General features: G+C 49.3%; 1 protein-coding gene across 3 annotated transcripts in view; it reads left to right on the top strand.

The window, feature by feature from the left end:
- TIMELESS (timeless circadian regulator) overlaps nucleotides 1-26414 on the top strand; it is a 215369-nt gene that overhangs the window by 162565 nt on the left and 26390 nt on the right. For all 3 annotated transcript variants that reach the window (XM_075337008.1, XM_075337010.1, XM_075337009.1), the window contains 6 exons: nucleotides 6383-6465; nucleotides 6686-6828; nucleotides 9493-9712; nucleotides 10797-10865; nucleotides 14627-14745; nucleotides 22102-22303. In XM_075337008.1, the coding sequence (XP_075193123.1) occupies nucleotides 6383-6465; nucleotides 6686-6828; nucleotides 9493-9712; nucleotides 10797-10865; nucleotides 14627-14745; nucleotides 22102-22303 (836 nt within the window). The remainder of the gene's footprint in view (nucleotides 1-6382; nucleotides 6466-6685; nucleotides 6829-9492; nucleotides 9713-10796; nucleotides 10866-14626; nucleotides 14746-22101; nucleotides 22304-26414) is intronic.

Genomic DNA, 26414 nt, shown 5'->3' with positions numbered 1-26414 from the left:
GGAGGACACACAAAGTACTACACTTAAAAGTGTAGCTCCTCCCTCTGAGCTTCTACACCCCCTGGTGAGCCAGTCCCAGCCAGTTTATCACTTTGTGTTCAGGAGGCATACATCCACACATGCATTCTCATATGATTTTTTCCTTTTTGGAATGAGATTGAAGATGTGCGGGTCCACGTCTGGACCCCTGGCATGTCCCTTCTCACCCCACTGTGTCGGTGGTGTTGTAAGGTTGATTTCCAAGGCTGGAGCCTTACATGCCGTGCTCCTTCACCATCCCTCCTGGGCTCTGGCTTGAAGTGGGAGCCAGCACGGTCTCCATGCCTGGCAGGAGACCGGTCTCCATCCGCAGCCCTTCAGGACCCTGCTGGACCGGAGCACTCATCCCCAGGGACCTGGCCCTGCGTCTCAGCAGCTAAGTACCTGAGACGTTTATATATTGGGGGTCCCTGTGCTTTATTGTTTGGGGAGAGTGTGCTTACTATATTTATTGGCATTTCCGGCGGGTTCTCTAGCTGTCGCCCGAGAACCGCGCCGATGGTGCCTGCGCGTCGGCCTCGACGCTCAAATTTAGGCCTGCACTCTGCATCCCTGCTGAGGTGCTGTGCATTGGGGGTCCGGGATCTGGAGGGCACACAACACCGCTTCCAGCGGTCTGGTAAGCCACAACCGGTCTCTGGTTGTGGACCTCTGTATATACTCTCTGGGGTTCATTCTCTTGCAGAGCCCCCACTCCAGCAGCATTTCTCACACGAGGAGCAAGGCTCCAAAGCTTTATACTGTATGAGCTGCATGTAAGCTCCTGCTGCCTGAACCGAGCACCTATCCACATTGTGATGTCTGCTCTAACTTGGCGGTGCCACAGCCTGGAGTCTCACCCCCAGTGGTCTCTCAGGCTGCTCCTGCACCTGTGGCTGAACCCCCGGCTTGGGTAGAATCCTTTTCTAGGTCTATCTCCCAGTCTTTTGCTGAGTCCATGGGACTTCTGTCCAGGACTTTGATGAATATGCATCAGCCCCCTTCACAGGGTGCCTCTACTGCTAAGGGTCTCTTAGGATCTCTATCTTCTGAACTCCGTCCACCGGAGCTCACAGAGGATTCATTATCAGGGCCCAGACCCCGTCCTCCTAAGAGGAGACGCAGGGTTTCCTCTCCCTCCTCATCCCACGGCTCTGATTCAAGAGCTGACTCACAGGATGAGGAGGATGCCTTTACAGAGGGCTCGGAGGCTAACTCCATGTACCCCATTGATTTTTCCGAGGGTGACTCAGATCTTAGTGACTTGATTGCTTCCATTAATTCTGTACTGGATCTCAATCCGCCAGTATCAGAGGAGCAACCCTCTCTGGTGGAAAAGCACCAGTTTACCTCGCCTAAGAGAGTAAAGAGTGTGTTCTTTAACCACTCCAGTTTTCAGGCCGCTGTGACCAAACCCAGGGCCTGTCCTGACAAACTCTTCCCAAAGCGTGGTTCTGATGACCGTTTCCCCTTTCCACCTGAGGTGGTCAAGGAGTGGGCTCATTCCCCAAAGGTAGACCCTCCGGTGTCTAGGCTCTCAGCCCGGACCGTTGTGTCGGTGGCTGATGGCACCTCCCTTAAGGATTCCACTGACCGTCAGATTGACCTTCTGGCCAAATCCGTGTATGAAGCGGCGGGGGCCGCGTTTTCCCCAACTTTTGCAGCAGTGTGGGCTCTCAAAGCCATCTCTGCTTCTCTAGAGGAGATGCATTCCCTCACCAGGGAATCTATGCCCGAGATGGTTGCCTTAACTTCTCAAGCTTCAGCTTTTTCATCTTATGCCATGTCTGCCATGCTGGAGGCTTCTCACCGCACTGCGGTGGCTTCGGCTAATTCCCTCGTTATCCGCAGGATCTTGTGGCTTCGAGAGTGGAAGGCAGATGCTTCTTCAAAGAAGTACCTTGCTGGGCTCCCTTTTGCTGGGTCCAGGCTGTTCGGAGAACAGCTGGATGAAATTATTAAAGAAGCTACTGGCGGGAAGAGTACTTCCATGCCACAAACCAAAACCAGGAAACCTGCCCAGGGTAGGAATCAGTCGAGGTTTCGCTCCTTTCGTTCCTCCAACTGGTCGTCCTCTAAGCCCTCCGCCTCGTCTGCTAACTCAGCCAAGGACCAGAAATCCAACTGGCGCCCAAAAGCGCGTCCACAGAAGACCGCAAGAGGTGCTGCCACTAAGGCAGCCTCCTCGGGACTCTCTGCTTGCTCCGGCAACGTCCTTAGTCGGTGGCAGGCTCTCCCACTTTGGCGACGCTTGGTTTCAACTCGTCTCCGATCAGTGGGTGAGAGATATCATCTCCCATGGCTACAGGATAGAATTCTCTTCCAGCCCGCCAAACAGATTTTTTCTCTCAACTCCCCCTTGCTCCAAGGCCGCCGCCTTCTCACAGGCCGTGGCAAGCTTTGCAGGCCAACGGAGTAATTGTACCAGTTCCCGCCCAGGAACGGTTCAGAGGTTTCTACTCAAATCTCTTCCTAGTTCCCAAAAAGGACTGTACCTTCCGACCCATCCTGGATCTCAAGCTTCTCAACAAGCATGTTCAGGTGCGGCACTTTCGCATGGAGTCTCTGCGATCAGTTATTGCCTCAATGACCCAAGGGGATTTCCTGGCGTCCATCGACATCAGAGATGCCTATCTGCATGTGCCAATTGCAGTTTCACACCAGCGTTGGCTACCTTTTGCAATAGGAGAAGATCATTTCCAATTTGTGGCTCTCCCCTTCGGGTTAGCCACGGCCCCTCGGGTATTCACCAAAGTCATGGCATCAGTGATTGCGGTTCTGCACCTCCAGGGGTTGGCAGTGATTCCTTACCTGGACGACCTTCTAGTCAAGGCTTCATGCAGCGCAGACTGTCAGCGGAGTGTCTCGCTCACTCTCGCCACGCTAGCCCAATTCGGGTGGCTTGTCAATCTTCCCAAATCCACTCTGACTCCGACCCAGAGTCTCACGTACCTAGGGATACAGTTCGAAACTTTGCCGGCACTTGTGAAGTTGCCCTTAGTCAAACAGCAGTCACTCCAGCTAGCGGTGCGCTCTCTGCTGAGGGCCCGCCGTTATACCCTCAGGCGTCTGATGCAGGTGCTGGGTCAAATGGTGGCGTCCATGGAGGCTGTTCCCTTTGCCCAGTTCCATCTGCGCCCCCTGCAGCTGGACATTCTCCTCTGTTGGGACAAGCGGCCTTCCTCCTTACACGGGTTAGTGGCTCTGTCGCCACGGACCAGGAGCTCTCTTCAGTGGTGGCTTCGGCCCCTCTCCCTGTCCCAAGGGCGCTCCTTCCTGGCCCCGTCCTGGGTGATTCTCACCACGGATGCCAGTCTATCCGGCTGGGGAGCGGTATGTCTCCACCACAGAGCGCAGGGCACTATGACTCCGTCCGAGTCAGCCCTTTCAATCAATGTGCTGGAGACCAGAGCCGTGCTTCTAGCTCTAGCTGGCGAGTGGTCCCTGCACCCGGCAGTGTTTCAGTCAATCTGCCGCAAATGGGGCACTCCGGACGTGGACCTAATGGCATCTCGTCACAACAACAAAGTTCCTGTTTACGTGGCTCGCTCCCACGATCCTCAGGCCTTCGCCGCGGACCCTCTGGTTCAAGACTGGTCCCAGTTTCGTCTGTCCTACGCGTTTCCCCCTCTAGCTCTCTTGCCCAGAGTCCTGCGCAAGATCAGAATGGAGGGCCGTCGAGTCATCCTCATTGCACCGGACTGGCCCAGGCGAGCTTGGTATCCGGACCTGCTCCATCTGTCCGTAGAGATGCCTTGGCCTCTCCCGGACCGTCCAGACCTTCTCTCGCAAGGTCCGTTTTTCCGCCCGAATTCTGCTGCTCTCAAATTGACGGTGTGGCTCTTGAGTCCTGGATTTTGACGGCTTCTGGTATTCCTCCTGAAGTCATCTCCACTATGACTCGGGCCCGTAAGTCTTCCTCCGCTAAGATCTATCACAGGACTTGGAAAATTTTCCTGTCCTGGTGTCGCTCTACCGGCCATCCTCCTTGGCCATTCTCTTTGCCGACCCTTCTGTCTTTTCTACAGTCCGGTCTGCAGCTAGGACTGTCCCTCAACTCTCTCAAGGGACAAGTCTCAGCTCTGTCAGTTCTGTTCCAGCGGCGTCTCGCTCGGCTGGCTCAGGTCCGCACCTTCATGCAAGACGCGTCTCACATCATTCTGCCTTATCGGCGGTCCTTGGATCCCTGGGACCTTAACTTGGTCCTCACGGTATTGCAGAAATCCCCTTTTGAGCCTCTTAGGGAGGTTTCTTTGTATCGTCTTTCTCAGAAAGTGGCCTTTCTGGTTGCCATAACTTCTCTCAAGAGAGTCTCTGATTTGGCTGCGCTCTCCTCGGAGTCACCTTTTTTAGTTTTTCATCAAGACAAGGTGGTTCTCCGTCCGACTCCGGACTTTCTTCCTAAGGTGGTCTCTCCCTTTCACCTTAACCAGGACATTACCCTACCTTCCTTCTGTCCGGCCCCTGTGCATCGCTTTGAAAAAGCGTTGCATACTCTAGATCTGGTGCATGCTCTCCGGATCTATGTGTCTCGCACCGCTGCGCTTAGGCGGTGCACCTCTCTTTTTGTGCTAACCACAGGTCGGCGCAAGGGCCTCCCTGCTTCTAAGCCGACCTTAGCCCGTTGGATTAGATCGACCATTTCGGACGCCTACCAGAGTACTCAGGTGCCTCCCCCGCCGGGGATCAAGGCACACTCGACCAGAGCTGTCGGTGCCTCTTGGGCTTTTAGGCACCAGGCTACGGCTCAACAAGTCTGTCAGGCTGCCACTTGGGCTAGCCTGCATACCTTCTCGAAGCACTACCAAGTGCATGCTCATGCTTCGGCAGATGCGAGCTTGGGCAGACGCATCCTTCAGGCGGCTGTCGCCCATTTGTGAAGTTAGGTTCTGCCTACTTCTTAGTTTTTATGTTTATTCCCACCCAGGGACTGCTTTGGAACGTCCCATGGTCTGGGTCTCCCAAAGGAACGATAAAGAAAAAGAGAATTTTGTTTACTTACCGTAAATTCTTTTTCTTATAGTTCCGTATTGGGAGACCCAGCACCCTCCCTGTTGCCTGTTGGCAATTTCTTGTTCCGCGTGTTATCACCGGCTGTTGTCGTGGACAGAGTCTCCGGTTGTTCCGGCTCTTGCTCTGTTCTACTTGTGGGTGGCTATTCTCCTTCAGCTTTTGCACTAAACTGGCTGGGACTGGCTCACCAGGGGGTGTATAAGCTCAGAGGGAGGAGCTACACTTTTAAGTGTAGTACTTTGTGTGTCCTCCGGAGGCAGAAGCTAAACACCCATGGTCTGGGTATCCCAATATGGAACTAGAAGAAAAAGAATTTACGGTAAGTAAACAAAATTCTTTTTTTTCCTGTTACCCTTGTGAAAATGAAAAATTTGGGGCTAAAGTAACATTTTTGTGGGAAAAAGTAACATTTTCATTTTTTCCTTCCCACATTGCTTTAGTTCCTGTGAAGCACCTAAAGGGTTAATAAACTTCTTGGATGTGGTTTTGAGCAGTTTTAGGGGTGCAGTTTTAAGAATGGTGACATATTTAGGTATTTTCTGTCACACATGCCTCTCAAAGTCACTTCATATGTTATGTGGTCCCTAAACAAAATTGTTTTTGCTAGGAATATAAGTTGCTGATAAACTTTCAACCCTTCTAATTTCCTAACAAACAAAAATTATGCTTCAAAAATGGCGCTGATGTAAAGTAGACCTGTGGAAAAAAGCAAACGTTTTACATTTACGTTTGAAATCTCTTGCAGAGGCAAGGGTTAAATGATTTTCTGGTGTACATTTTTCATATACACCATCATTATCAGAAAGGTGGGGTCCTCTAATGATCTGTGGCTGAAGAGGCACAGTGCTCTGGTTAGCCCCTCTCTTCTTTTGTGGCTTTCCAGTCCCAGCTCGCTGTTTTGCAGTGGCTGTGCGAAGTGTTGCATTGTAATCCTTTTTAGTTGTATGGGCCTGAGCTGCACAAGACACCGCGCCATAAAATGTATGTAATCTTCTGTTAATGCAGAGAATAAGGCCTTTCTCAGAGCACCACGACCCCTTCAGCCTTCTAATCATATCCCCACCTATGTGATATTACTTGCCTGTTCTAAATCCCCCCAGAACTCTTTAACATAATACATTATAGCCGTATGCATGCTGTGCTGCATTATTTTTAGTGAACATAGAAAATCAATAGACCGTCCTACACATTTAAATTCATAGTGATAAATGTTTTTATTTTTATATAGTATAAGCACATGATTAGCAGTCACCCAAGTGGGGACGTCTGTTGTTCAAACATCTTGAGGAGTTCTGTATATTCATCACTTTCTTGTACCAATAGCTTTTTTTCCTTACACTAATTATTTCAGTAAAGGAACTCGAATTGTCATCTGGACTGAAGACCAAGAGATGGAACTTCAACGACTTTATGAGGAGTTTCAAGAGACTGATGGTACGTCCTGTGTACATTTACCGTGCCAATTCAGATTTCATAGAAATGTGCTCACTGGTATCTTCAAATTCTGTACATGGCCAGATATCTATCCTCCTGTAAACCCTGGTGAACTCACTGGATATGTTGGTGGACCAAGCCTTTACATATAGTCACACTGTGGTTACAGGTTTTGTCATTTGGACCGTTTGTGTTATTTTATATTATTCCTTCTTTGCAGATATATTGGGAAATATAATGAAGCATATCACAGCTAAACGCTCCAAAGCTAGAATTATAGAAAAAATAATAAGCTTGGGATTAGTATCAGACCGGAAGGAGCTTTACAAGAAGAGAAGGAAAAAAGGAAAATCTTCAGGCATAGTATGTATGATGCCAGTTATAAAGGGAATGTGTTGTCAGACAATTGTCTATTGTTTAAATCCGGTTATTTTGTTTTAAATGAATGTTGTCTTAAAAATGTTTATTTCTTTTTCATGTTATACATCCTGTTCTTTTCAGGAAACTTTTAAGAAGTCTGATTTCCCTAATAAGCAGGATTACATTGACATGCAACATTTCTATACACAGTTGCATCCATTATTGACAATAAGTGGTGGTATCATCTGACCCTGCCCCCACCCTGCACAATTATTTTTGCACACCCTTATTGAATGCCTCAATAAAAGTTAGTGTCTGAGTCAGTCTATTGCTGCTATTGTTCATGTGGTCAGTGGGACCATATGTAGCATTTGTTAAAGGGGTTGTCCATCTCTGGATACTGATCTGAGGCTTCTGCATCTCTTAATGTTCTAGTAAGAGAAGCGGATGAGAAATGTAGTGGATATGATTGCAGGTATGCAAGTCTCATACCTGCTGTCACGTGATAGGCTCTGCATCCTGGTGGCTGGAGCGGTTATCAGTGTGTATATTACATGCTGTTAATGTTCAGCAAGCTGCATTGCTTGACAACCCCTTTAAATTGAAAAACTATTAGAAAAATGAGCCATCTGTGGAAAAGTGTTCAGTATCCAGCTGATCTTATTGCGTCGCTATGTGCGCACTTTGCGTTTTTTTTTCTGTGTTTTGGCTGCGTTTACAACTGCACTGTGTCATTGACAAAATGCAAATGCAAAATCTGTGCGCACTATTCTTTTTGAAACGCAACGTTTTGATTGTCAAAAATTTGTCAAAAACCCATGCGTTTGAAGAAGCAACATTTCAATTGTTTTTGCCATTTTTGGCAGCTTTCTACATCCATTAAAATCAATGAGTCGTAGAAAATCACTGCCAAAATGTGAAGCAGTGCGCTTACATTGCATTATTGTTGCGATCCGCATGTTTTTTTTAACATAAAGACAGGTCTTTTGTCTTTCTCTCTCTGTCGGTCGGTCTCTCTCCCTGTCTCTATCTCTGTCCATGTTGGTCTCTCCCTCCCACCCCCTCTCTCTCATACTCACCTATCCATGATCACCGGCGCGGCGCATCCATTAGATGCGACCGTCCCGGGACTTTACCCGGCTCATCCCGAATTGCCCTGGTGAGTCCTCCCGTCTGTGTCAGCGGCAGCGCCGCTGATTGGAGCCGTCCCCATTACCCTGCTGGATCACGATCATCTCCTGTGTCTGTGCCAGTGTCCCGGCGGCTGCGTGTGGACACGTGCGCACAGCGATGACGTCATCGCTTTGCACGCCGCTAGTCTCCACTCAGCCGCCGGCACAAGCACAGGAGATGATCGCGATCCAGCAGGGTAATGGGGACGGCTCCAATCAGCGGCGCTGCCGCTGACACAGACGGAAGGACGAGCGATGCTGCAGGGGAACGGTGAGTACTGTACACTGATTCACTGCTCCCCGCGCTGATGATGATGCACGGGGTGCAGTGAATACAGCCGCACATGATCACTCCAGGCCGTAGTTGCCAGGGGTGATCATGCGAGCCGGCTGTTTATCCCCCGCCCATCATCCCGCCCACCTGTCAGCGCCGGTTTCAGCGCTGAGGGATGATGGGCGGGGGATGGGCGTGCATATTAAATGAGCGGGTCCACGTGGTCACGGCAGGCTGCTACAGCCTGCTCGTGCCCCCGATGACCCGCTCCACCGCAGCACCCTCATTCCCCGCAGCCACATTCAGACCATAAGACGCACCCCCCACTTTCCCCCAACATTTGGGGGAAAAAAAGTGCGTTTTATGTTCCGAAAAATACGGTATATTGTCATGTGTGCACGCGAGAAAAAACAATAACAGACACTATATCGGTTATGGACCTTCTCCATGACAGACGCTGAGGCAACTGGTCTTTGTTTAAAACTTTCTATAGCTCTTGAAAAGTGAAGGGTGTATTCAAAAGTTTAGTCCAATCAAGTATCGTAGGCTGGACTCAGGACATGTAGGAATTAGCATAGTCTCTTTTTGATTGGACAGTCCAGGCTTAGGAATTTCTTTGTTCATCAGCTTCTTTGGGTGTAGACAGGATATGGCAGCCATCTTCAAAATTACATGTGCTGGTATATACTATGTTAAGGAAAATCACTAAATATGCAATATACATATATACGTGTTGGTAAAAAGAACAAAGACATGCATAAATATGTGCGTAAGTTTACATCTACTAAACTATATACCTGAGTCTATGAAATGGCTGAATTAAGTATTTTTGGATACTCAATTCTTATCCTCAACAGATGTTACAGGAATCCTGCAGCAAAATGACAAATATGGTAGGCTGAAACACACAATCTATATTGGGGTTTATTCCTGTATTTAAAAACAAAGAATTGATCAATGTTTTCAAATCATGCATAAAATAAAGAGTAATAAAACAAGCGAAAAATAACTTTGATAACCTTAAGTGAAATAAAGTCAAACCCATCTAATCCTCATATTCCTAAAACAACCAGAGTCTGCTGTCTAAAGACCTTTTTAAGGCTTCTATTACAGGAAATGATTACTAGATTGGCTCCAGATTTATCTATTATTCACGAGTATAAATCATTTGAAGATACTGGGCAAAGGGTGAGGTTACTATTTTTTCAATTTGATTTTTAGTCTGAAGAGGATTTCCTCCATGATCTTGGTGTTGATGGAAGAGATGTATATCTTGATGATGATAATGATCATGATGATGACGAAGATGATTATATGAGTGAGGAAGATGAGGAAGAGCACATTAAGTTGGATCAGATACCAAAAATGAAACCATCCAGGAATAGTGAATTGTTCATGGATAAGAAGATACAAACCATTTTACCGGGTGTATATGAAGAAGGTGACGACTTTTTTATGTTGTAAGCTGTTAAAGTAGAAGTTACCAGATGATTTGCTGTAACACAGGGAATTATCCTGTTTTTATATAATTATTATAGAAGCTATCATATTATTCTATAGATTTACCAAGAAGTAGCCTTGCAAGGAAGGCTACACCGATGGCAATAAACAATAAAATCTTACATTTCTCAAAGCTGTAGAAATGTCTAACAAACCCACAATGGTAATAAATGACGATATGGGATTAGTTAACATATGAGGCCTTGGTTCCCCAACTCCTGGTTTTACCTCATAATAATACAAGAAAATCAGCAAAAGTGCTCAAAGAATAGTAAAAATAGCAAAAGATAATGGAAGAATTAAAGAGGGGCGTGATTCAGATTTGGGGAGGAGGTGAGGGGGCCCTGGTCAGAGGAAGAAAAAATTACCAATAGGCTCCAGCTGCCAAACCATTTCTTAAGTGATTAGGCTACTAGGCTACAGGTGTTGTCCATTACTTGGACAACCTCTTCTGAATCCCCAGTAAAATAATAACTCTAAAATGCTCCTCCGGTACTGGCGCCATTGAATATCTTTTTGGCTCCATCCTATGAACCAGTCATCTATATCTATACTTGTTGGTGATCAATTATCAGGGTGTATTTCCACTTGCGTCTATTATATGACAGGGATATATCATTAAGGCTTTCTAGGGAGAGCCACTTTTAAGTGGGGGCGCCATTTATTATGTAGGATGCCAAACTCTGCGGCTAGGCAGTATCAAATTTATATTGATATTCAGTTGTTTGGTTATTCAAAAACATTTTTTGGTAGGTTCTTACTGTATACACTGATGGTATGCCATAGCTATAGGAATGTGAGCGGAGCAAAGGAGTATGAAAAGTGAAACGACAGCTGTATTGATTTGTTTTTTCAGACTTGCTAACTGCAGTTCCAATTGCTTATGTTGAGTTAGTGTACATCTTTAGCATATACTCTGTTTGATTTTATCAGTAACAGAAGAGCAGATTCCATTGTAGTTTTGACAAATTTCAATATTAAAGATCATACAAGCTCCTACATAATTTCTGATTTGTGATCACTAGGATTGTCTCTTCCTGTCGTGTGGCTTCAGAACTGTTTAAACCGGACCGCTGATGACCGAGAAGAAGATGGTGAGTGCATGAGTAACTTATCAGGATGTTGTCAAATATTTTTCATCGCATTTCACTGATCTTTCAAGTTCAATTACAATGTTCATGTCAATTACACAGTATAATTACACAATCCTTTCTGGTTTCCCACCTCGTAACTACTGTCCATTGGGTTCTAAAAACTAGCCTACTCCCCCAATCATGCCACTAGATCCTTCTCCTATACCACAATAATGCACCACCTCTCCATCAAGGACACCATCTCAGACTCTTACCCCCTTTCCTGCTACTTGTGATCACTAGACCTCTGGTTGTCTATAGGGACTTTTTTTAGCTTCCCCAGTGTGCCGCTTATTTCCTCAAGTACCTTCTGTCAGCGTGAAATGTTTCCTGTAGTTGATTATTTCTGCATCTGTTTTATTATGAAAGGATAAATTCCCCTTTCCCTTGCTACTCTCTGCCTCTAACCAGTCTAAATTGACTTGGGCTTTGAGTTGCCCCATGATCTCACCCACACCAGGTAGCGAGTCATCCAGCCAATGCCTCAGAATGGTTCTTTTGACTGACAAAATATGGAGTGGAACAAAACCGGAGTAGACCCTTCCCTCTCCTCCAGTCTCTCATCGTTGCCTGCCAGATAGGTGAACAAATACATCAGAGGATTTAGTGGCAAATTCTTTTTCCTAAGTTTATCCATCATCCGCCATATCTTATTCCAAAGTTCCCTAACCTTTGGGCGTTCCCACAGGCCATGGAGGAGGTCTGTGTCTCTAAGCCTGCATTTTGGGCAGTGAATATTACGTTCCCGCATGGCAGCTGATATTGGAATGTTAAAAGCCATATAACTGCCCTATGCATGATCCGGGACTGCAAATCTCTCCAAAACACACTTAGGATGTTTTTCCTTACGGCCCTCTATCCACTTAGTATTTTCTCCCCTATCTCCATATCTGTCCTAATTGTCACACCCAAGTGGTGAAGATTTGGTCTTGTTCTTTCTGAACAAAAACTGTTCTGAACGATTTGTGCAGTGTCATTATGGTGGTTTATCATCCACGGGGAGAAGAAAGTTGTCCATGGTATTACTTCTTATTTCCTCCTATACTCGTGATAATAAAGACATTACTGATTCCTTTATTTGTCCATATTGCAACGCTTGTTGTTTTTTAAGCGTATATTTAGCTAAGGTTACATTATTTTTAACATAGAGTAATTCATGGGCCATTGTAATTAGAAACCGCATCCAATGCCCGTACTTCTGATCTGCTGCATGTATAATTGAGTGGATTGCTGCAGCCAATTTTATCATGGACATTTCACTAGTAAAACCACTTGTATTAATCAAGTGCCACAGTTTTTGTTTTTTATAGTTTGTTTTTTTTAGGAGTTTTTTTTTAAGCAGATCCTACTTTAAAAACGTCTGGATATCTTTTCCTAATTTATTTATATGGGCAATCCACTTATAAAAGCATTATCGTTATGGTCTCAAGTTACATTTTTTTTTTTACTTAAAATGTTTGCCCCAGAGCCATTTTATTTGGAATCTTGCAGGACCACAGGAGAGCTATTCAGCCCTCCTCCTAAAATATATTTATTAGGTTTTTTTGTATTTGGGTTCTAAATTACGAAATATGTAAAATCCCCCTCCCAACCACACCAGCTTTCCTCAAAAAAAAAACAAAACCTCCAATTCTCTGTGCAGCAATGCCAGATATGGGTACTATATTCAGCCCAATTTAGCTTTTAATGTCTTGTCACTCTTGAGGAAATGAATTACTACTTTTTTTTTTTTTTTAGTAATAAATAGGGCTATTATGCAACTTAAGTATTTGCACAATTTGTCAGATTTTTTTTTTGCTAGTGCAATTTGTTTCTGGTTTTCAAAAAAATGGAACATCCTGGGTTTACATGTGGGAATTGATAATGTGATGAAGGTGGCATCTAAGTCTGGATCATGGGTTAATTCCCAGACTGTAGAGCCATTCCATTTACACAACAAATTGCAGATCGATTGGTATTAAAATCATTTAAATTATGATATTGACTACTGAAAGGTACTGCCTATAGTAATTTGGTGAATCAAAAGTTTCTCAAAATATACCCATGTCAAGAAAGAAAAACAACTCCTCCTCAGCAGACTACATTGGCACCAAGTTACTCAGTGAGAAAACAGTAGGAGAAGCAACAGGAAGAATCGAAATCACAAGTGAGAAGAACCACAAACATTCACCCAAATGTCAAAAAAAGGGTTAAGAGCTCTGACCCCCCCCCTCCCCAATGAAGACTACTCATTTAAGGATTACATGTTTGGTGCACAGAAGGGTACAGATCCAGAAGATGCTGCAGAAAGCAATGCAAATTAACAAAATGCATGCCACCTGTATTGAAGAAGGAAATGTCTACGTTCCATTCATTCCTATAAGCTTTGTTTTTTTTTAAGCTACATAAAAATCTTTTAAAGGGGTTATCCGACTTATTTTGAGTTTTTTTCATTATTACCCTATTGGGCTACATTGGGGCAGGTAAGTAGATAGAGACCACTTACCTGCCCTGCTGTCAGCCCCTCTCCCCCGGCTCAGAGTGGTCATGTGACCGCTCCTGCCGCGATTTTGCTGCATCCGGTCATTTCATGTCAACATGGGCAGGACCATGTTGACATGCAAAGCTGGAAACAGCATGTCGCCTCCCTGCTGGTCGGGTACAGTGCGTGGAGTCACCGCCCCCCTTCCCTGCACCCTCCCACACATTCCCCCGCACCCCGTACTCTCCCCGCAACCTCCCCCTGCACTGCTGTGGGGTCCGTGACCTGGGGGAGGGGCCTGGCAGCGGCTGCCATGATGTCAGCGCCAGCACCGAGCCCCTGCTCAGGATCACACATTCAAATATATCGGCATCACAGATGCCGGTATATTTGAAAGCACTGATGAGAGAGCGCTGCTTCTCATCACTGTCCCGCTGTCTGTGCTCTCTTTAGCACATCGGTGACGTCACTACTGTGCTGATATGGCCAGAGCACAGACAGCGCGCGAACGTGCAGGAGCGGCGGGGACCGAGGACAGGTGAGTATGTACTCCCTACATGTGTTCCCTATGGGGGTAGGGGGGGGTCGGTACAGAGCGCCGTGTGTGCGTGCAGAGCACGATGTGTGTATGCGGTGCAGAGCCTGATGTGTGTATGCGGTGCAGAGCCCGAGGTGTGTATGCGGTGCAGAGCCTGATGTGTGTATGCGGTGCAGAGCCTGATGTGTGTATGCGGTGCAGAGCCTGATGTGTGTATGCGGTGCAGAGCCTGATGTGTGTATGCGGTGCAGAGCCTGATGTGTGTATGCGGTGCAGAGCCCGATGTGTGTATGCGGTGCAGAGCCCGATGTGGGGCTGTTATTTGCAATGCTGTAGTGATAACAGGTCAGTGCTGGGGCAGAATATTCTGACAGGGAATGTGTGTGCAGGGGGCGAGACTGGACACTGGAGTGGGGCTGGACACTGAGGCCGGGCGGTGCCAGCTCTGACTGGGAGGTGTGGCACAGGAAGTGGTCAGTTTGCTTGTGCTGAATGTAAACAGAGAGCTGCAGAGAATAAAGGGTGAATTCAAGAGGAACAAAAGTTAGAAAACAAAAAATAACAATGTAGGGGTGATTTATATGACAATACAGCACAGATTAGGTTAAACTCAAACATTTTTATTATGTCGGACAACCCCTTTAAGAGTGCTGTTATATTTTGTGTTAAGGCGGTGCTATGATTTCCATAATCTAATATTGGTGTAATTGGTCTGTATTACAGGCTCGTCTCAATCAGTTCCTCTTGTTCCTTTAACTGAAGACAATGAGGATGCCATGGAAAGCAAAACGTTCCAAAAACTTTTAAAAATGGTGGGGATTCGTCCTCCAGCAAATGAACAAGTAAGCGTGGAGTCTCAGCATACTTCTGCTGAAGCGATTACTGTTCCAAGATGACATGCAACAATACTTGACCACTAATGTTTGTTTTCCAGGACGCCACATGACAGCACGGTAGGAGTTGCTCCTTTGACCTTTACAGGGACAGGAAACGCAAGAGTTTAAAAGCCCCTCCCCATCCCCCTTTCCTCAGTGTTTTTCCTGTCCCTGTACAGGACGGACGCAAGTCTTACCGTCGGGATGTACGGGGTCCAGGCGGATCAGGGGGGGGCTTTCTCTCTCCTTCCGGCCTGTCAAGCAGCCCCTGGCCGACACCTCTAAAGGAGAGGTCCCTCAGCCGGCCGGTGGAGCAGGAGTTCCCGGCAAAAGCCGCTTCCCTCAGGTGAGGGCTCTCGGCATCCCGCTGTTTGCCGCGGCCATGTGGCACTTCCAGGTGTGCGCACGCCATGCGTTCCAGCCTGACACGCTGATGCATGTGCAGCGCAAAGTCTTCCGCATTTCCTGGTCGGAATATGGCGGCGCCCAGGAAGGCGGCGTGTGATCCGGGTCGGAACACTGGAGGCGGGAACGGGCCCTGTCGTTGCCCAAACAGGTATCAAACCTTGGGAACGGGGAAATATGCATTCTGTGTGTTTCTGTATAACGACCTGCTCACTGCTTATTACAATGGATGAAGGTGACAGGTCTGATGCTAGCCCCCCTGACGAGTCCCAGGGTCACGTAAGTGCAGGTGCGTCAGGAATCTGACCTGTAGTGGTGTGGGTAGAGCCTGATTCAGTCTCCCCTTCCGTTTAGGATTCTTCCACGGCACGCACCGGCACTATCCCTAAAAAAGTTCAGAGGAAGTCGGCCAGAATAAAAAAGTGTGCAGTCTGTCATTCACATCTGTCAGAGTCCTGCACTAAAATTGGAAATTTAGCCTTGGAACTTTCTAAGTAGATTATGCTTCATGGTGAGGTTGCTGCCTCATGTTTTGCTGGGCTCAGCAGACCTCATGTTTAAGTTCAGAATTTACCTGTTGATGGAACCTTGTGTGGATCCTCCTGTTGTGGTTTAATAACACATTTGATTCCACTATTATCTCACCAGACCAGGTTCTGTCTGATTTACTCCTTCTATAGGAGGGAAAATTGTGGATATAACACATTATCTCGCATTGGAACTTGCCCTCCAGCTGAACCTCAGGGTGAGTTAATTGGTTCAGGTGTGACTAATTTGGCATTTAGGATACCACTCATGCAGTAGGTGTATCCTGAAGTTCACAGGTGAATTACACTCTTAGGCTATGTGCGCACTAGAGCTTTTTACCTGTGGATTTACCCGCGGATTTGCCCCGGAAATTTCTTGAGAAATGTCTGCAATCTTTGTGCAGACATTTCCCATGAAATTCAATGAGAAAAAAAAATAGCTGTGCGCACTGTGCGGATTTTTCTCAAGAAAATTTCTTGAGAAAATTTTCTCGAGAAACTTTCTTGAGAAAATGTGCATGTCCATTAATTTCCGCAGGTACCGGGGGTATTCCGGGGGTATTCCGCAGGTAGCAATGATGTGCGGTATACCCCCGGAATAGCCGCGAATTACCTGCGGGAATGCTCATCGCTGCCTGCGGTTTTGCAGGAAGCGATGTCATTATGTCAGGAAGAGGAAGCGGAGCAGACGTCACACTCCCTGGACGCCGCACAGAAGCACTTCCGTGCGACCTCCAGGTGCCAGTCTGTGTCCTGCTCCGGCCTCACGGCTGCCTGCACTGCAGGGTGTCAGTGTCTGCCCGCAGTGTCAGCAGCCTGTCACGCTGCACCGCAGGCAGACACTGACACAGGCAGACACTGACACCCTGCAGTGTTGGGAGCCGCGGGGATGACGATCGCTGCTGTCAGAAGGTGAGATCATTACCTGCTGTGACGATCTCCTGCCTCCTGACGTCAGCGCTGTCTATGCCCGTCTCACGAGCGGCCCGAGACTGTCACTAGCGGTGACGTCACGGACTCTCGCGATACTTCTGACAACGCAGTCAGTGACAGCGCTGACGTCAGCAGTACAGGAGATGATCACAGAAGGTAATGATCTCATCTATGCTCCTGATGGCAGCGCTCGGCATCCCCTGCAGTGACCTGGGCTGACCTATTGATGTTAGCTCAGGTCACTGCACAGCTCTCCCAGCCAATGGGGAACATTCTGTTCTTCATTGACTGGGACAGCGACTATGGTATGGATCGCCGTGGGACCCCCCCCCCCCTATTGGATTACGCCGGACGTGGATTGATTGTTCTTTTCAATAAATTGGTTAAAGAGGCTATGTGGGGAGTGTTTTTTCAAATAAAACTTTTTTTGTTGTCTATTTTTTAATTACTCATGACTGGGTTGGTGATGTCGGGTATCTGATAGACGCCTGACCTCACCAACCCCCAGGGCTTGATGCCAGGTGACATTACACATCTGGCATCAACCCCATATATTACCCCGTTTGCCAACGCACCAGGGCGCGGGATGAGCTGGGGCAAAGCGCCAGGATTGGCACGTCTAATGGATGCGCCACTTCTGGGGCGGCTGCGGCCTGCTATTTTTAGGCTGGGGAGTGTCCAATAACAGTGGACCTCCCTAGTCTGAGAATATCAGACCCCAGCTGTCCTCTTTACCTTGGCTGGTGATCCAATATGGGGGGGACCGCACGTTTTTTGTTTTAAATTATTTATATAATTTAAAATAACAGCGTGGGGTGCCCACTGTTTTGGATTATCAGCCAAGGTGAAGCTGCCAGCGGTGGTCTGCAGGCTGCAGCCGTCTGCTTTACCCTAGCTGGCTACAAAATATGGGGGGACCTCACGTCGTTTTTTTTTAATTATTTATTTATTTTATGGCTAAATACAAGGCTAAGCACCCTTTAGTGCCACATGAAAGTCACTAAAGGGTGCCAGCTTAGAAAATGCAGGGAGGTGGAACATTATATAGGTTTTTCTCATCTATCTATCTATCTATCTATCTATCTATCCCTCTATCTATCCCTCTATCTATCCCTCTATCTATCTATCTATCCATCTATCCCTCTATCTATCTATCTATCTATCCATCCATCTATCCCTCTATCTATCTATCTATCCATCTATCCCTCTATCTATCTATCTATTCATCTATCCATCTATCCCTCTATCTATCTATCTATTCATCTATTCATCTATCTATCTATCTATTCATCTATCCATCTTTCCCTCTATCCATTATCTGTCTATCGATTATCTTTATTATTTATTGCAGGGACAAACCTGCGGCAAATCCGCATGCGTTTTTGCCGCGGATTTTTCCGCAGGTGCGGAAATCTTCCACTCCCAGAAGTTTCTCAAGAAATTTTCTTGAGAAAATTCACATTTCTAGTGCGCACATAGCCTTAGGGGTAACTCTGATCGGGCCTCACAACTCTGGCCTCGCGCCTCAGGGTTCTGGCCTCGTGATGACTCTGGCTCACGCCTCACTGCTCTGGCCTCCTGGGGCCTCGCACCTCCTGGCTCCGGCCTCGCACCTCCTGGCTCGTACCTCACAACTTGGGGCTCCGGCATCGCGCCTCATGGGTTTGGCCTCGGCCCACACGCCACACAGCTCTGACCACACGCTAGCTTGACGCCTTGGGACTGTCAAGGCCTCACTGCTTGACGTCTCTGGTCTTACTGTTTCTCAGCCTTGCCATTCATGGCTTGGCTTCACTGGCTTTTGGGCCTCTGGGCTTGTGCCTTGGGCCTCTGGGCTTGGGCCTTGTGCCTCTAGGCTTGTGCCTCTAAGCTTGTGCCTTGTGCCTCTAGGCTTGTGCCTTTGGGCTTCTGCCTTGTGCCTCTAGGCTTGTGCCTCTAGGCTTGGGCCTCTGGGCTTGTGCCTTGTGTCTCTAGGCTTGTGCCTCTGAGCTTGTGCCTTGTGTCTCTAGGCTTGTGCCTCTGGGCTTGTGCCTTGTGCCTCTAGGCTTGTGCCTCTGGGCTTGTGGCTTGTGCCTCTAGGCTTGTGCCTCTGGGCTTGTGGCTTGTGCCTCTAGGCTTGTGCCTCTGGCCTTGTGGCTTGTGCCTCTAGGCTTGTGCCTCTGGCCTTGTGCCTTTTAGGCTTGTGCCTCTGGGCTTGTGCCTTGTGTCTCTAGGCTTGTGCCTCAGGGCTTGTGTCTTGTGTCTCTAGGCTTGTGCCTCTGGGCTTGTGCCTTGTGTCTCTAGGCTTGTGCCTCTGGGCTTGTGCCTTGTGTCTCTAGGCTTGTGCCTCTGGGCTTGTGCCTTGTGTCTCTAGGCTTGTGCCTCTGGGCTTGTGCCTTGTGCCTCTGGGCTTGTGCCTTGTGTCTCTGGGCTTGTGCCTCTGGGCTTGTGCCTTGTGTCTCTAAGCTTGTACATCTGGGCTTGTGCCTTTGGGCTTGTGCCTTGTGTCTCTGGGCTTGTGCCTTGTGCCTCTAGGCTTATGCCTCTGGGCTTGTGCCTCAAGGCTTGTGCCTCTGGGCTTGTGCCTTGTGCCTCTGGGCTTGTGCCTTGTGCCTCTGGGCTTGTGCCTGGTGCCTCTGGGCTTGTGCCTGGTGCCTCTGGGCTTGTGCCTGGTGCCTCTGGGCTTGTGCCTGGTGCCTCTGGGCTTGTGCCTTGTGCCTCTGGGCTTGTGCCTTGTTCCTCTGGGATTGTGCCTTGTGCCTCCGGGCTTGCGCATTACGCTTCATGCTTCTGGCATTGTGCGTCTGACATTGCGCCTTGTGCCTCTGGCCTTGTGCCTATGGCATTGCGCCTTGTGCCTCTGGCCTTGTGCCTATGGCATTGCGCCTTGTACCTCTGGCCTTGCACCTCTGGCATTGCGCTTGTGCCTCTGGCCTTGCGCCTCCGGCCTTGCGCCTCTGGCATTTGCGCCACTGGCCTTGCGCCTCTGGCATTGTGCCTTGCACCTCTGGCATTGTGCCTTGCGACTTGGGGCTTGCGCCTTGCGCTTCATGTTCCGGCCTTGCGTGTCTGGCATTGCGCCTTGTGCCTCTGGCTTTATGCCTTGTGCCTCTGCCTTGCGCCTCTGGCCTCTGGCCTTGCGCCTCTGGCTTTGCGCCTCTGGCCTTGTGCCTTGCGCCTCTGGCCTTGCGCTTCCGGACTTACGCCTTGCGCTTCCTGTTCTGGCCTTGCGTGTCTGGCATTGGGCCTTGCGCCTCTGCGCCTTGCGCTTCTGTGCCTCTGCACCTTGGGCCTTGCGCCTCTGCGCCTTGGGCCTTGCGCTTCTGCGCCTTGGGCCTTGCGCTTCTGCGCCTTGGACCTTATGCCTCTGCGCCTTTGGCCTTGCGCCTCTGCGCCTTTGGCCTTGCAGTGGCCTCGTCCCTTGCGCCTCGGGTTGCATACTTCGCATTGGGTCTCTCGCATCGGCTTTGGTTAGAGGGGCCTCACACTTCTGGAACGGCACTTGGCTTAGCCGTAATAGGCTGTCATGTTTGAGTTGGCCTAGTTTTCTCCTTATTATGGCTCAGACCTGGAATCTGAGTTCAGCTACGGTCCTTCTTTTCTAATCAGTAGTATTCAGCGGTGCTTAATTGCTTAGCTCTGGTCTTTCATTTATAACTTATGACTAAAGAGAAATGTTATCGAGTTCATCCTATGGTGGAAAGAACTGAATGTAGCCAATCATGGTAATAGCCCGTTTTACTGTGACAGGTCCTTTGATGGCAATTGGACTGGTTTTCTGGCCATTGTTCAACATCCAGAATCTCGTAAATAACCTGTGAGGTTTTCCAGCCTCTTGTGGCAGGGAACTCCATAGTCTCCCTCATAGGCTCGCTGTTCTCACGAGAAAACATCCAGGGTCTCACCACTGTCAAATGAACTATCACTCTGTGATTATTGGAGGCCCTCACTCCTCTGGAGGATGTTCCCTGGTCACTATGGAAGACTGTGTGGTATGTTTACGCTAGTGTCCGATATAGTGGTACTTACAGGCTAATGGAGTATAGTGCATTTCTGGTTGGGTAGTCTACCCAGGTGGTAGTGGTTTTCTTTCCGCCAGCTCAGGGCAACACTAGTCTCCTGTGTTTGCTGCCACGGATATGGCAAACCACTTCTTTAAATTCCAATATATATACTGTATACAGTGTATCTATGAGGTTGGCCACCTACATTTTCTGGGACGCTTCCTCCCATCCAGATTCCATACCCCGCTGTCCTTGGCATCTGCATTTTGGGAACAATGCTTCCTTCAAGTGGTCGGATGATGTACTTGGCTTGCTAATATCGGTCGACGTGCCTTCCGGACTCCAACTCTTCACGTCTTTGGTTCATGATGGTCCTTCTCATTACTCGAGGTCCAGTAGTTTATGCCTTGTCATCTTGGGCTTCTGGAGCCAGGATATGAACTCTGGCGGTACGGTGGGCTGGTCTGTGACCAGGGGTAATCGTTTGAACCTCGGAGAGCTGATGTCCGTACTGACCTGGTTTATTAAGCTCGGACATGTTTATTCTTGATCTAGCCGGTGGTCATTCTATCGGGCTGTGGTTTATTCATTCCTTGATAGGCTGTTAAGGACTTTAACTTCTATTCTATAGTTGCGGTGTTCAGAATGTTCATTAACCCATTTCGGGCATGTCTCACTGTCTCTGGTCGCTGTAGTGTAAGCTGTCTACCTCGTTTATTCTCAGTCCCAACAGGCAGAGCTCCTTCGCTCTTGGACGTCAGACGAGCAGTTCTGGCATATTTAGAGGCTACCAGAGCTGGCGCATAGCTTCTGCCCTCTTGGTGCAAATTGCGGGAAAGTGCCGAGGGAAGACGGTGTCTAAGACAACTGTCTCGGTAGGTTAGGTCCGCTGTTTCAGCTACTTACCAGTCCGCGGGTCGGGACCTCCCAACTCGCATTGGGGCCCACTCCGCCAGGGCTCTGTCCACTTCTTGGGCGGAGAGGGTGGGGGTTTCCTTGGATCTGATTTGTCGTACGGCAACGTGGTCGGGTCCCCACACGTTTTGTAAGCATTATAAACTGGGCCTTCTCAACGATCAGCACATGTTGTTCAGTAGCAGGGCTTTGCAGGCTGTGGTCCCCCCCTCATAGGGATTACTTTGGCATTCTCCTACCGTGCTGTCATGTGGCGTCCTGGAAAATAAGAATTACTACTTACCGGTAATGATGTTTCCAGGAGCCAACATGACAGCACGCTTATTTCCCTCCCGTCTGATTATGTACCGTGTGTTGTGCGTTCTGCATTAATAAAATGGTGTTATCTCCCATCCTGGTGTGGTACTTTAAAAAACACTGAGGAAAGGGGGATGGGGAGGGGCTTTTAAACTCTTGCGTTTCCTGTCCCTGTAAAGGTCAAAGGAGCAACTCCTACCGTGCTGTCATGTTGGCTCCTGGAAACATCATTACCGGTAAGTAGTAATTCTTATTTTTTGCAGGAATCATTTTGGCGCATTCCAGCAAAATTGAGCCCTGAGCAACTGCGTAAATTGGCCTCTTCGCTTGTTCTCTCATCTACTGAAGAGTCTGTTGAGACACCCACAGAGTCTGAGGACCAGGGCCCTAGCGTAGAACAGCGAGCTGAGGCATTACGGGCGCTTCTGCTTGCTCGTAAGAAGACTTCAACATCAGCCCCTTTAGGTATGTAAGCAAAGATCAAATGTTGCATTAAAAAGGAATGTAACACTCTAGGTATTTCTTCCTCTTCTCCCTCCCCCCCCCCCCTCCCCCCCGATTTCATTTTGCCACTTGCCACCCGGATCTACAAATAATGACATGGCGATCCCTGGGAATTGCTGCACATGGCGTTATGTGCTCTAGAAGGGGGTCACCATGTCCGCCACTAAAGTTTTTCACAAAGGCTGGAGGAGAAAACAAAAGTAAATTTCTTTGTCGCTCCATTGGGAGACCCAGACAATTGGGTGTATAGGCTATGCCTCCGGAGGCCGCACAAAGTATTACACTAAAAGTGTAAAGCCCCTCCCCTTCTGCCTATACACCCCCCGTGCTCCCACGGGCTCCTCAGTTTTTTTGCTTTGTGCGAAGAAGGCAGACATGCACGCATAGCTCCACAGATTAGTCAGCAGCAGCTGCTGACTATGTCGGATGGAAGAAAAGAGGGCCCTTAACAGGGCCCCCAGCATGCTCCCTTCTCACCCCACTCTTGTCGGCGGTGTTGTTAAGGTTGAGGTATCCATTGCGGGTACGGAGGCTGGAGCCCACATGCTGTTTTCCTTCCCCATCCCCCTTAGGGCTCTGGGTGAAGTGGGATCCTAATCGGTCTCCAGGCACTGAGACCGTGCTCCATCCACAGCTCCTGAGGACTCTGCTGGATAGGAGCCGAGTATCGTTCAGGGACATGGCCCTGCTACTTTCAGGTACTCTGTGTCCCCGTGGGGACCGCGCACAGCAACACTCCAGCATTGCTGGGTGTGCTAGTGCACCGGGGACCGCGGCGCTGACCGCGTTTGTGCCATTACACACTGCAGCGTCGCTGAGTGTGTTAGTGTATGGGGACTACTGCGCTGACCGCCGCTGCCATTGTTATCACTGCGGCGCGGCTGGGACTGTTAGTGCGCCGGGGACTTCCGCGCCGGCCGCGCTTATACGGCGGCCGCGCTTATAACTCGAGTCCCCGGATTTTGCGGCCTAGTCTCTTTTTCTTCCCGCCCCCAGGCCTGCCAGTCAGGGGAAGGGCGGGACGCTGTACAGGACGGCAGCACTGAGGGCTGGAGCATGCTTTGCATACTCCACCCCCCTCACTGTGCACAGTGGGGCACCAGTTCCCGCACTTTCTGGGTCACGCCCACGGCTCCCTCCTCTCCTCAGGACGCCGGCAGCCATTCCTGTCAGCTCCTCTGACGCTGCAGAGGGGAGACAAGCTCTGGGGGACCCAGGCAGGGATTCTGGTGGCCACACAACCGCTTTAAGCGGGCGGTAAGCAGCACCTGAGGTGCTGGCCCCACTTGTGCAGAAGTGTAATTATAGATTATATGTTTATAGGCTATACTTTACACTGTATGGTGCACGGTTGATTTCTGGCTATATACCTATTGTGTTGCTCAGGGGAGACAACAGCATGGCGCCCACAAGAAGCAGGGGTGCCAAAACACAGGCTTACTATGCTGCCTGCGCCAGGGGCCCAGGGGGAACCACCAGCTAACACTGTCCAGGTGACAGGGACGGAGTTTGCAGTTTTTACTGACAGACTTTCTGAGACTATGGCTAAGATTCTAGAAGCTTTGCAGTCCAGACCGGCAGACCATGGGCACTGTGGAATCATTGCCCCCTGGTTCCCCTCAGTTGGCACAACAATGTTCCCCCGGGGTGTCTCATAGATCCCAGGGTGAGGTCTCTGATACGGACCGCAGCCCCAGACCGCCTAAGCGAGCTCGCTGGGAAATCCCCTCGACCTCAAGACTCTGTTCAGGGTCTCAGAGGGAGGACTCTCTGTATGATGAAGCGGAGGTAGCTGATCAGGATTCTGATCCTGAGGCCGCTCTCAACCTTGATACTCCTGATGGTGACGCCATAGTGAATGATCTTATCGCGTCCATACATCAAATGTTGGATATTTCTCCCTCGGCTCCCCCAGCGGAGGAGTCAGCCTCTCACCAGGAGAAATTCCGTTTCAGGTTCCCCAAGCGAACAACGAGTATGTTTCTGGATCACTCCGACTTCAGAGAGGCAGTCCAGAAACACCGAGTTTGTCCAGATAAGCGTTTTTCCAAGCGCCTTAAGGATACACGTTATCCCTTTCCCCCTGACGTGGTCAAGGGCTGGACTCAGTGTCCCAAGGTGGATCCTCCAATCTCCAGACTGGCGGCTAGATCCATAGTTGCAGTTGAAGATGGGGCTTCGCTCAAGGATGCCACTGACAGACAGATGGAGCTCTGGTTGAAATCCATCTATGAAGCTATCGGCGCGTCTTTTGCTCCAGCATTCGCAGCCGTATGGGCACTCCAAGCTATTTCAGCGGGTCAAGCGCAAATTGACGCACTCACACGTACGTCTGCGCCGCAAGTGGCGTCCATAACTTCTCAAACGTCGGCATTTGCGTCCTACGCTATTAATGCTGTCCTGGACTCTGCGAGCCGTACGGCGGTTGCAGCCGACAATTCGGTGGCAATACGCAGGGCCTTGTGGCTACGGGAATGGAAGACAGATTCGGCTTCCAAAAAGTGCTTAACCGGTTTGCCATTTTCTGGCGACCGTTTGTTTGGTGAGAGGCTGGATGAAATCATCAAACAATCCAAGGGAAAGGAAACATCCTTACCCCAGGCCAAACCAAAATTACCCCAACAGAGGAGGGGACAGTCGAGGTTTCGGTCCTTTCGGGGTACGGGCAGGTCCCAATTCTCCTCGTACAAAAGGCCTCAGAAGGATCAGAGGAACTCCGATCCATGGCGGTCTAAGTCACGCCCTAAAAAGACCGCCGGAGGTGCCGCTACCAAGGCGGCTTCCTCATGACTTACGGCCTCCTCACACCGCATCCTCGGTCGGTGGCAGGCTCTCCCGCTTTTCCGACATTTGGCTGCCACAGGTAAAAGACCGTTGGGTGAGAGACGTTCTGTCTCACGGTTACAGGATAGAGTTCAGCTCTCGTCCTCCGACTCGATTTTTCAGAACATCTCCGCCTCCCGAGCGAGCCGATGCTCTTCTGCAGGCGCTGGGCACTCTGAAGGCAGAAGGAGTGGTGGTCCCTGTTCCTCTTCAGCAACAGGGTCACGGTTTTTACTCCAACCTGTTTGTGGTTCCAAAGAAGGACGGGTCTTTCCGTCCTGTCCTGGACCTAAAACTGCTCAACAAACACGTAAAGACCAGGCGGTTCCGGATGGAATCCCTCCGCTCCGTCATCGCCTCAATGTCCCAAGGAGATTTCCTTGCATCGATCGATATCAAAGATGCTTATCTCCACGTACCGATTGCTCCAGAGCATCAGCGCTTCCTGCGCTTTGCCATAGGAGACGAACACCTTCAGTTCGTGGCACTGCCGTTCGGCCTGGCGACAGCCCCACGGGTTTTAACCAAGGTCATGGCTGCAGTAGTTGCGGTCCTCCACTCTCAGGGTCACTCGGTGATCCCTTACTTAGACGATCTGCTGGTCAAGGCTCCCTCTCAAGAGGCATGCCAGCACAGCCTCACCGCTACTCTGGAGACTCTCCAGAGTTTCGGGTGGATCATCAATTTTCTAAAGTCAAATCTGACACCGGCCCAATCGCTGACATATCTTGGCATGGAGTTTCATACCCTCTCAGCGATAGTGAAGCTTCTGCTGAACAAGCAGCGTTCACTACAGACGGGGGTGCAATCTCTCCTTCAAGGTCAGTCACACCCCTTGAGGCGCCTCATGCACTTCCTGGGGAAGATGGTGGCAGCAATGGAGGCAGTCCCTTTCGCGCAGTTTCACCTGCGTCCTCTTCAATGGGACATCCTACGCAAATGGGACAGGAAGCCGACGTCCCTCGACAGGAACGTCTCCCTCTCTCAGGCAGCCAAAGCTTCCCTTCGGTGGTGGCTTCATCCCACTTCATTATCGAAGGGGAAATCCTTCCTACCCCCATCCTGGGTGGTGGTCACGACGGACGCGAGTCTGTCAGGGTGGGGAGCAGTTTTTCTCCACCACAGGGCTCAGGGTACGTGGACTCGGCAAGAGTCCTCACTTCAGATCAATGTTCTGGAGATCAGGGCAGTGTATCTGGCCCTAAAAGCGTTCCAGCAGTGGCTGGAAGGCAAGCAGATCCGAATTCAG

Source organism: Anomaloglossus baeobatrachus, chromosome 2 (assembly GCF_048569485.1).
Source record: "Anomaloglossus baeobatrachus isolate aAnoBae1 chromosome 2, aAnoBae1.hap1, whole genome shotgun sequence".
Taxonomy (NCBI): domain Eukaryota; kingdom Metazoa; phylum Chordata; class Amphibia; order Anura; family Aromobatidae; genus Anomaloglossus; species Anomaloglossus baeobatrachus.
Note: the sequence above shows the minus strand (reverse complement) of the source record. Positions and strands in the feature narration are given on the sequence as shown.